Source organism: Anthonomus grandis, chromosome 16, assembly GCF_022605725.1.
Source record: "Anthonomus grandis grandis chromosome 16, icAntGran1.3, whole genome shotgun sequence".
Lineage (NCBI taxonomy): Eukaryota > Metazoa > Arthropoda > Insecta > Coleoptera > Curculionidae > Anthonomus > Anthonomus grandis.
In genome coordinates this window covers 4,284,133-4,296,455 of record NC_065561.1, presented here as the reverse complement: position 1 = coordinate 4,296,455, position 12,323 = coordinate 4,284,133, and the positions used below count along the sequence as shown (strand labels likewise).

Here is a 12,323-nt window from a genome sequence, read left to right as displayed (position 1 = left end):
TAAATGAAGAAACTTATGTTGTAGTTGGCAAGGTAAGTTAAAAACATTATTTAATTTTTGTACAATTTTTTTATGGCTTATGTTATTACAAGTTAGACACTCACAACGTTTCCGAGTAAAGCCCCTTGAGACTTGGATAAGTTTGCTGCAAGATGGAAGTGTTTCAAGTGCGCACTGCACATGTATGGCTGGTCTGGGTGAAGCATGCAGTCATATAGAAACAGTTCTTTTTTATTTGCACATGAGACCGAGCACACCCTATGAATCTCCAATTTCATGTACAGAGCGCCTGGCAGTTTGGCCCATACCACCAATAAAAAATGTTGATATAACTACACTTAATGAAACGAGTTGGTCATATAAAGAAGCTGGTCCCTCTTATCTACTGAGGCAAAGAAATATTTCAATGACTGTGGAAGAAACAGAAACTTTTCTAAGAAAACTAAAAATAGGAAATGAATCTCCAGCAATTTGCCGCCTCATTGAACCTTTTGCTTCAGAAATCGAAAAGGAGGAGTTTAATAAAGCCCCTGATCCACCAATTGCCTATGGGTCATGGTACGATGAGGGTTTAAAAACAAAAACATATGAGGAACTGTTAGAAATATCAAAAGGTATTACTATGGTTCCAACAGAAATACAAATTAATACAGTTGAGGGATATACAAGAAACCAAACACAAAATAATGTGTGGTTTAAATATAGAGCAGGGCGAATCACAGCATCCAAATTCAAAGCTGTTTGCAGAACTTCAGTTGCAAATCCATCAATGAGTGTAATAGAAGCGATATGTTATCCCGAAAAAGTAGTGTTTTACTCAAAACAGACCATGTATGGACTAAAGCATGACAAGACAGCTCTGAAGGATTATGAGACAACCATTAAGAAGGATCATCAAAATGTAAATATAAAATCTGCAGGTTTTTTCATTTCCAAACAGTATTCAGACTTATGTGCATCACCTGATGGTTTAATAGTGTGCGAGTGTTGTGGACAAGGCTGCATTGAAATAAAGTGTCCATATTTACTTAAAGGGGAGATGTCGCTTCAAGAATTTGCTGAAAAAAAAATACGTGTCTAATTTGTGATGACGGTAATATACTCTTAGACCCAAATCATTCATATTATTACCAGTGTCAATTACAAATGTTTGTAACCCAAAGTGCATACTGTGATTTCTTAGTTTGGTCACCAAAAAATATTTTCATAGAGAGAATTTTTTTTGATAATAAATTTTGTCTTGAAAATATAGAAAAAGTTCTAAATTTCCATGCTTTCATAATTAAGCCGGAGTTACTTTCAAGGTATTTTACTGAACAAGGAGGCAGTGTTAGGGTAGTACTTTGGTGTAATTGTAAAACTCCTGATAATGGACGTCCTATGCTAAAATGTGAGAACAATAATTTTATTGTACAGTGGTTTCATGTTGACTGTGTTAACTTATCTGAGTTTCCGATAGAAAATTGGTTTTGTCCTGATTGTAAATGTGAATAAAATAAAGGTCTAAACTATATAACTATATATTAATTACTTGGTATTACAGAGTTACATAAATTTATTAATGTACTACATACAACAATCATTTCATCAACAGCAGATTTTTTTGACAACATACTTACTGGAATACTCTGTTGAAATATTTTAAATTTTTTCTTTAATAAACCTATTATTCTTTCAACATGTATTCTCACAGTGGCAATATTTCTAGTGCTTTCTAGGTCTTTTGGATGAAGCTGACTTTTTCCTTTAGTGAATACCGGCATTGCCAGTTTGGCTCCTAAAATTTTTACAGAGTCTTCTATTAAAAATCCCCTATCTGCCAAAATGACATCCCCTGGTGAAATTAAATTTAAAAAATCTGAATTTTCTGCTAAATATTTATCACTTGTTCTCCCTCCCCAAGCTTTTGATATATAAGCTATTGTACCTTGAGTAGTGATTCCAGTTAAAAACTTTATGGTTTGGTGATGTTTATAATTTGACCAACACTGTGAGGCATTTAATACATTAGATGGAGTCTCTATAAAAACCTCAAAACAGTCAATTATTATGACTACTGTGTCATTAAATGCCTCTTTAAAACAAGCAGGAACATTTCTGAGTAACTGTTCTCGAGATGGCCATAAAACAAAATGTTTCACTCTTAAGTATAAGATACTTAAAGTACTTAAGAAGGTCTCTGAAACAGTTGTTGGACAAACACAAAATCGATATAACATATACTTAAAGTGTAAATTTAATCTAAATTTCATTAATGTGAGCAGCAACCGTTGGAAAGGTGACAATGCTTTTTTCACAGACAAGAATGGCTTAATATCTTCATATAATGTAAAAAATATATTGCAGCTAAGACCGGTAAAATATAAACATTTAGAGTCATTATTTTTAAATAAATCTTCATTTAAATCACAGCTTTCAAGCCTTTGTTTTAGCTCGTGTATTTGACTATTGCAAAACTTAAGATCTTATATAGCAAAAAGTTTACACAAATTGTCAATTGGTAGGTCAGTTTGCACTGCAATACTAGTTTGTGTTTCACTAACTTTTGTAGCCGAAATTTCTTCATTCATGTTCTCCATTTGGGTGCTACCACTGGGAGTATTGACACTTCCTGGATTGATACCTGGGTCGATTCCTGTCTTGCTTTCCTCTGCATTTATCTAAAAATAGCATGCATATATATTCAGATTACAGACAAAGTCAGTTTAAAACTAAATAAATATCAGAAACTTTTTTCCATACCTCTAACTTAACCCTCTTTCTCCTATTTAATGCCCTGTCATGTCTCTCTACTGCTTTTTTAGTTACAGTTTTAATTGTAACATAACCCATATTTTGATTAGGTACCCAGTCGGGATTGCCTTTATCTTCTAACTCAGCGGGAGCACCTGAAAATATAATACACAAGCTATGATAGCATCTCCTCCCATCACAACTTTAAGTCCAATATTCTAAACTTAATTTAATATCTTTATGGCAAATATTGCTTCTGTGACTATGCATTATTATTTACTTACCGTTTATGAAATGCCTAGAACATATTCGAGCATTTTTTAGGAACGTGTCTGTCAAAGGGCCCCTTTTTAAAGACTTAATCCAAAGATCACGACGTTCATTTGACAAGGCATCTAACATATCTCCTCGACCTTTTAAAGCAGCGGGTATTCTAAAAAACCTTACATTGTCCCTCTCAGCTCTCATTGAACACTTTACAACTGAACAAAACGAAGGCATTTTCACAAAGCTTTAAAAAACAAACTCCTATTTCTGCATTCAACAACGTTATGTTTACAAATTGTGCCCCTCAACAAATATGGCCGCACTGTCAATGACGTCACTCTAGTCTCTTTTAAGTTCTATGGGTTTAGCTTTTTGAATCTCCGCCAAGTTTTCCTATTCCTGAAAACTGCTCGAAGTTCTTCAATACTAGCTTACCTAGCTTTACCCCTATAAACTTAGGTTTGATACATGTTGTGATGTTATTAGTGGGCCTAAGAACCCTTAGTAGAGCCGCAAAGGGCGAAAAAAAGTGGTTCGCGTGCCAAACGGTGATGAAAGCAAACAACATATAGAGGTTAGTTAGTATTAAGTTACTGACTACAAAAAATAATGTTGTCCTCCCCCACTGATTGAGAGACAATCTCACCCCACTGAGATTGTCTCTCATCCCCCAACCCCTAAAATGTATTTTTTTTAATTGTTAATATCTCGGATATCAATAGAGATAGAATAAAAAAAGTTTCTCTGTTATTTTCACAAGTGCGAGGGGCATAACAAATGTTATATTGACTAAATCAATATCTCGAAAACAAAATAAGATATATAAAAATATAGTGTATGATTATTTATTCCACATTTTTCTTTTGTAAATATTTTAAAAACAAGTGACCTTCTCGGAAAAAAGGTTAAAATAAAAGTTTTTGCAAATTTTATAAGCTTTATAGAAATGTATATTAATGGGAACAAAATCACTTCCTCCCCTAAAAATTTTAAAAATATAAATTTGCGCTGTTGGTCGGTAAAATGGGTGTTACATAAAGGTCGCACAAACAATATATTATACCTGCCTAATTATATAATGGCTAACCCCCAACTCCCAGCCCCAACTTGAATTTTTTTTTACAAATAAGAACAAAGAAAAAAGCTCACTAGAGCAGGTCTCTATTTTTAATTTCATAATAAATATATGATCAAAGAAAAATAATTATTAAAAAATCTAGGCACCGTACAAATAACTCATAGTAGTTTCATTTTCTCGAAACTCATTACATTTTTCACATCAAAGCGCGGTCGACACATCGCATAAATTTGCCGGTACGCGCCGGTCGTTTAATCGATCCCTCGCTCGTCAGCCCTCAGTACAGTGCAAGTCAAGTTAAACCTCTTTTATCTATGGTACAGCGTGGACGAGATAAGAGGAAGAAAGCCACCGCTGTCGGATCTCATCATGCGTGTTCGCGCTATTTTCGTGGTTTTTTTAGTTTTGAATTGCGTAATTGATATTTATTTTAAATGACATAGAATGTAACTTGTGGTAAATACTATTGTGTGTGAAAATGGACGCGTTATAACACCTGAATTACACGAATTGTGTTATATGTCAAATCGAAATAAAAAATGAAAAACTAGTTAAAAATCCAGCAAGCTACAATCGGTTGCTTATTTGCTTGCAAACGCATTTGCAGTACGAAAATCCAAATTATTCATATTTACAAAGTGTTAAGGACAAAATAACATTGGAAATTTTTCAAGAAAATAATGTCGGATGGCATAGAAATTGGTACAGCAAAGTAACTCACAAACATAAGCTCGAAAAGTTACAAAGTAAGGATATTCCTAAAGAGCAGGAAAAATGGTTAAGGTCGGGTAAGCAGAGTACTTTAACAAAACTTCATTGTTTCTTTTGTGACAAGACAGAGTCAAAAAAAATCCCTTGCATAAGGTTTTAACAGACGAAGGGGGGCAAAAAATAAAAGATGCCATTTATTTGCAAAACAATCAACCATTGCTAATTAAATTGAGTGGTTTTATTTTAGAATCTGATGCTCACGCAAATAACATTATGTACCATAAATCCTGTTACGCTGAAAATGTAACGAATATTTTTAGAAAAGATAACAGACAGCAACTACAGGAATTAACAAACAGATTGGATAATGTTAAGAAACTCTTTAATTTCGAAATTAAAATTAGAATTATCAAAAGGTATAATAACCGATATGCAAACAGTTTACCAATGGTACCAATATATTTGTGATCAAAATAACATTCCCCCAAGCCACTCCGTTACAAGAAGATAAAAGATATGTTTAAAATTCCCTCGGAGAAGAGATTTGTTTTTTTAATTCCAGTAATCCCAGGGAATTCCAAGGTGTGTCTAGCATCAGTGCGAGATGAAAAGTGTGCCTCTGAATTGTTGCATAATACTTCCGATATTTTCGAAAAGGAACTAAAAACACTTTCTGATGCTTCCAAGATCTTGAGAAAATCAGTGTTTCAGCAGGATGCTTGGAAATTTAATGGTTCTTTGGATTTAGAAGATTCCAACATCGTACCTGAAACATTACAAAATTTTTTTACTTGGTGCATACAAGGACCTAATTCGCAAAAATATTGTATTACGTCTTCGAAAATTTCACAGATACTAATGTATCAAATGTGGTCGTCAAAACAAATTATTCAAGATAATGAAACCAAAAGAAAAGTTAGGTAATATCCACTTCAAATAGCTGCTGGTTTATCATCTTTTCATGCCACCCGTAGCAGGCAACAAATAACATCGTTATATTCTTTGGGTTGTTCTGTACCTTACGATAAAATATTGCGTCTTGAAACTTAAATTGCTCTTAGCACGATCAAGAAAATGTCGGAAAATAACAACATTTATATTCCACCCGATTTAGTGTCGGGATTTATCAACAATTTCAATTCAACAACAATTCAACAACAATGGATTAGTCAACGGATTTATGTGGTGTGCAGCTGACAATATTGATTTTTTAGAGGATACCTTTGATGGTAAAAACACACTACATGGAACCAGCATGGTAGTATACCAATCCATTGAACAAAATGATAAAAGAAAAAATCTTGATCTTGTAACTGATTCCACCTTTAGCCGAAAACTCTCTGAAATCCCCGTTGAGCTGAATTATCTTCTTCCATGTAGTATTAACAAAAAAGAGAAGCCCGTTTATGAACCAATTATATCGAATTGGTCGGGATCATCTCATATTATTATTGATTCCAAGATTAGTGATACAGCTTGGCTAATGTTAAAACACTCTGAAAATTCTAGCCTTGTAAATACTAAAATACCAACAAGGGCTGCACACCACTCGTTAGTTACAAAAAATAAAGTTAGCGAAAAGACACGTGTTTGCGTTTTAGATAGTGTCATAGCACAAATTTTAAATGGAAAACATGTAAGGCAGCCTATATCAGCTCATACAAATACGTTTACAGCTTTATCTTCTATTTATTTTGAAATTTTTTTTGTTGAATTTCCTGAATTTTTACTACTTCAAGAGAAATCTTATTCTACTTATGAAGAAAACGCAAAAAAATTAGAAAATGAACTAAAAAATCTGGATTTTTTTAGAAAGTAAATCAATTTAACAAACAGTTAAAAAATAATACTACATTTCAATTTATCTGGCAATATATGGAAATGGTGCAAACACTACTTCATCAGATTAAAGCAATTAGATTAAAGCGATTGGTTGATGCATTTAGCTTCATTAGAATTGTTTATTAAATACTTTTTTGCCATGGATTTAAACATTTATTCTTCCATGATTTTATGGTATGTGTTTGAAATAACTCAGCTGGAAGGCACTGATATATGGAATGAATTTATGTCTGGATGATGGGTGGTTAACACAAACAATATTCCTTTTTCTTGCTTAGGGTCCGATGAAGGCTTGGAACATAAAAACAAAAGTTTCAAAGTTTTGGGGGGAATTGTGGGGTTAACGCAAAATCCAGAGAGCTTAACTAATTTTTTTTTATCAAACTCCGAATTAGACAGAATTAGCTCAGAATGGAGCAATTATTTAAAACATAACAAATCCAGTTTAAATGAAAACGATAAGCATCATGAGAAAAAACAAATATTCATATAGCCATGATTAAAAAAAAGATTAAATCCATCATGAATCCATTTACAGACGAAAATCTTGAGCTAATTAACATTTATACTGGAGCAGTGATGAATGAAGATGTAAAAAAAGATGTTTGCCATATGAGTGAAATTGGCTTATCTTAATATCAGGATTTTAACAAGAAGCGTATACTCAGTAATCAAGAAAATTTGTGGGATCCAGTAAAAAAACTAAAATTAAAGCTTTATAGAGATTCTAATAAAAAAGTTGCTACTAGAAAGGATAACTGCATTAAAGAACTTAAAGTAGATCGTTCACTTTTCTCAAGATTGCTAGTTGTCTGCAGGTCAAGATCGGACATAAATTTGAAGGACATTATTGGAAGATATGAGCTTTCCGCAGTTCCAAGAGCTCTTTTTAGTTTAGATGGGACCATGCATATGCATACCGATAAATCAAAACTGATGCACGTACTTGAAGAAATTATTCCAGAAAGTCAACGTGGTAACTTGCATATTTTTAAAATAAATAATTTGTTGCCTAAATAAGGGTATTTTTTAGGTAGTTTTGTATTCAACATCATCATTTATAATATTGTTATAATTGATGGCATGGCAGAACTTCATCTTTTGCAAAAACCTAAAAGCATGAGGACCTGTTTAAGTTTGGCCAACCATTTTATATCTGTCCTTTGGAATAAATATGGAAAATATGACGATATACATTTAGTTTTTGACAGATATGATGATTCTTCTCTCAAACAAAATACTAGAAATAAAAGGTATGAACAGAGCACCAAACAGTTTACTATTGGAGACCCTCTTAATATGTCAAATGTTCAAATCAGAGATTTGTTGTCAAGCAATAGAACAAAAAACAAATTATCAGAGTATTTGTTAAAAAAATGCCTGGACTCAGATTTGTTCAACAACAAAAAGCTTTTTGCATCTTGGAACAGAAGCTGCATGACCAAAAGCGAAAATATTGAAGATCTGGCATCCAGCCAGGAAGAAGCTGATACCAAAATCATTTTACATGCTACATATGCTGCCAATCATGCTGAAAAAAAAGAAGAAACATGTATTACTGTGTGCTCTTTGGGTATGAATTTACTACACGAAATATGTATGTAATAAAATATTTGTACATTTATTATTATATTTTTTAGACACCGATGTATTTATTCTTCTCTTGAAGTACAGCGAAATCTTTGGTTGCCAACTGCAGTTTCAGACTGGAACAGGAGCAAAAAAGAGAAATGTTGATATAAACAAGATAGGCCAATAGCTCACGTACCTACAGAAAGAGGCTTTACCCGCGTTTCATGCGCTATCAGGCTGCGATGTCACAGGAGGGTTTGCAAAAAAAGGTAAGAAAATATTAATGATTAAAACTTATAAAAATAAAACAATGTTTTTCTGCTAGTTTACATTGTCTTATTCTTTTAGGCAAACTGAAGTTTTTTAAAGCGTTTCAAGCTGCAGATGATCAAATATTAGCTTCTTTAATCAATCTTGGCAATACTGAAATAGAAGTGGAGAAAATATCAAATCAGCTAGAAAAATTTATTTACATGGTGCACAACCTAAAAGCCAATATAACGACACTGGCGGAGTTATGCTGGTGGGGATTTTTCAAACAGCAGCTGGAAAGTGAGCAGCTCCCTCCAACCCAAAGTTCACTATTACCAGCTTTACGAAGAGCCCGATTACAGGCATATATTTGGATAAATGCCCATAAAAAACTCAAGTAGAATTAGAACCAACTGAGTATGGCTGGCGAAAAGAAGAGAATATGTTTCTACCAGTTCTCTCTGATCTACCAAATGTTGCGTCATGAAAATTTAAATTTATGAAATTTTAAATTTATTCTCATGTGCCTGCAAAAAAAATAGATTAGACATATTTAATGGTAGTAAAGAGGTAAGAGGATAAAATAAAGGCAAATTGAGCATAACTATAAAATTATAAAGAGTTTATTGCTCGGTTTATTGTAATAAAGGTGGACAACAGAGCTTGTAGCTGATATATATATATTTTCTGTTTTTTCCTCTGCCTAGTAGTTTTCCTGAGAGATTTCATTTCAGATTTTCAGACTTCATCTTCAGTTAGAGATTTCCTGTTTTGGGTAAGTATACCGGAATCTTCTTTTCCATTAAGGATAAAAACAGGCGGCGCTCCCTTATTTTAGTTCTGTTTTTACTACCCACGTCACTCTATCTTTTAAGTGATTGTACTAGTCGGCTTCCCTCTAAAGTTGATCCCTTGTGCACCTGTTTTTGATTTCCTCCCTGCTCCCTTCCTGTTTATCCCATTTTTAATACACAATTGCCCTTGAAAAGATTGAAAACCTTTGGTCGACTGTCACTTCGTATTGTCAGCATTAATTTAAAAGTAAACAACAATAATGTCTATCTATGATAGACAGCCAACCTCCTCGCATAAAACTAGCGTTTTCTTAAGAAAAACAAAAAAGGACTCACTGTAATTGCATAAAAACTAGAATAAACTAGTATAATATAAAATATAGAAATAAAGAGAGCCCCTGATTAAAATGTTATATTATTGATTTCATGGTAATTTGAAATTATTATTGATTTAAAGAATAACATAATTTGTATACCAGAATCTAAAATTACATTAACAATAACATGGCATAAAGGTCATTATACTGCAACAAGGTCCGATCAGAAATTGCAAAAAACAGTTGCCCCTTCCGAATCAATACAATTCACTATTACGTTTATTTTTCAATTACTTTTCAATTATTACGTTTAATTATTCAGCATTTTTAGCGTTTAAGCAAAATGTTGTAAGTAACTTTATTTAATAAAATTTAAATCTCCAAAATGGTGTAATGTATTAACCAATATTAATGTATTAAACAACTTAATGATACAACTAACAAACTTAATCTTTACTCATGGTGGATTTTTAGAAGGTATATCTATTAAGAGGGTTTGTGTAGGTGTTTTGGAGCTAGGTAGTGATTTGCCTCCATATAGTGTTCATTATTGAAGGGACAATTTGTGGAACGAACGAAAATGGCGAACAGCCATATTGGGAGACTTGCATTGGTGCTGATCAACTTCGCTGTCAATTTTCCAGATTTTAAAATCTCGGTATTTAATATTGGGTTTAGGCAAAAATCGTTGTCGGTGCTCTTAATAAGTATTGTGTAATAGGACTGTCTGCGCGACCATATCGAAATATTTCGGAAAATTGAAAAATAGCTAACTTAAATGCCGTTTAAGTTCTGGAAGCTTTTTGTGTAAGGCTATTTATTTTAAAGCTACGCATGATCGCTAGCTTTTTCTTGTGTATTGTAAATTTAATAAGTTATGCTGGAGGAGCTGGGTTGCCACTGCAAGAAGGACCCGATATAGAAGTGAGGAGAGTCACATAGTATCTCTGGCCAATGAAGATTAATTAACTGCTCCTAGAGGCTACTGAAAACGATACCTCAGATGAGCTGTATGTTTTATACTAACTTGGATAACTGTGGAGAATACCGGCTTTTGTCAAAACTAACGAAAAATCGTCGGTTTTTTGTAAAATGTGTAGAAATGTATATCAATTTTACACTAAAAGTAGCGGAAAGCCAAATGTTAAAACTTTTGCAATGCAATTTGAAAACTTTGAAAAGATTATGCAAATATGTTTTATGTAGATGGCAACAAACTAATTTAATACGCCATATTAGGACTACAGATGACTTACTCGTGCATACATGGATGCACGGATATAGAGATACCCAGAAGTAAACAAAAAAAGAGGAATCAACCCCAGATTTAAGAGATGCTGGACCAAAATAATTAACTCATCTGACGACCAAGATGTATTGTTCCAAAGAACGCTAAAGTATCAAGCCGCCAAAAATCGAGAATTGTTGATTTTTGAAATGTTAATGTAAAGAATATTGGTGATTCATATTCTCAGCTACCTTGAATTAACTAGGCTGCTATAAATATTTTATTACATTATTTAAAGCAGCCTTAATTTTTTTATTATTAATATTATTATATTACGTTGTTGAAAATTTACCTACATCCTATTTATTCTCTTTAATTTTCTTTCTCTATTTTGTATCCAGGTCGGTCGATGCACTCGGGGGTTACTTCAGCATCACAGAACTTTTAACTGGAAAGTTTGACGCGACGACGCGATGCTCACCATCAACTTTCTGCGGCATCCTAATTATGGCAAGAAGCTGTCAGCTTTACTCTTCTTAGATTTGTTTTTGCCTCTAAAGTCATTTTTCACTCGGTTATTTTCTCTTAGATGTATCGGTTAAAGTTTTTAAAATAAAGTATTTAAATATTTATTTTCAGATAAGTGTTAAAATATAACACTGATATTGTCTAAAATTAAATAATATTTATTAAAAGTTTTTGTTTTTAATTTTATTATATCTTTATTAATAAAGTTTAATAAGAGATAAATGCATTTTAAGTTTGTAGGCACATTTATTAGTATTTTTTTAGATTTATTTATAGAAAGAGTTTTGTATTTAGAATTCATTTAAAAGGAAATAAAAGAAAAACTTAAAGCAATAACTTGTCGGATAATTTGATTATTATTTTAAGTGGCAGAGAGAAAGATAAAGATAATTTAAACTTAAAGACACTCGATATCAAAGTATTATTATTGAAATGTTATTTGTCAATTTAGTTTCGATCAAGAAAACTAACAAATTGCTATATTTTGTAGGTAGTAGCTCGTCAGGTAAAAAAATTGATAAAAATGATAATTAATTAAAGTGATTTTTCTCAAAAATTATCTTGGTTGAGTAATTTTTTTTAAATGATGATTTTTCGCTCGTACGCGTATTGCGACTGTCTTTCAGTATCTATAGGTTTTACCAACTAGATAAATTAAATTGTAAATGTAGAAGATTATTTTTTAGTTACTTTTTTACATTGTGTTTAATCATTTGAGTCGTAAAGTATATCAGGGTAGAGTCATCAATAAATGTTAATATTTTTATTTACTTACTTTTTCTCGTGTAAATAAAAACTGTTTTTCTTATTAAAATATTGTTTTAAGATATAAATAAAGTATTCAAAACAAAAAAGAAGTCATTAATCCAAAGACTTATATTCCAACGTATTTTGTAATTAAACAACTTTGACTTCAGCCTTATTCGTAGAGGTCTAAACAAATTTTTTTGGTCTGGATATCCTCAGATAAAAATTTAGACATTTTAATGTTAAGAATTTGT

At 32.2% G+C, this 12,323-nt stretch overlaps 2 protein-coding genes across 6 annotated transcripts in view; both read right to left on the bottom strand.

Moving 5' to 3' along the window:
- Positions 1-12,323, bottom strand: part of LOC126745853 (high affinity cGMP-specific 3',5'-cyclic phosphodiesterase 9A) — a 332,464-nt gene that overhangs the window by 244,378 nt on the left and 75,763 nt on the right. The gene's annotated exons all lie outside the window — the stretch shown is intronic.
- Positions 2,217-3,751, bottom strand: LOC126745860 (uncharacterized). The gene is made up of 3 exons (XM_050453888.1): positions 3,018-3,751; positions 2,743-2,888; positions 2,217-2,660 (listed from the first exon to the last, which is right to left on the bottom strand). Exons 1-3 carry the CDS (start codon positions 3,232-3,234, stop codon positions 2,466-2,468), a joined length of 558 nt encoding a protein of 185 aa, XP_050309845.1. The 5' UTR covers positions 3,235-3,751; the 3' UTR covers positions 2,217-2,465.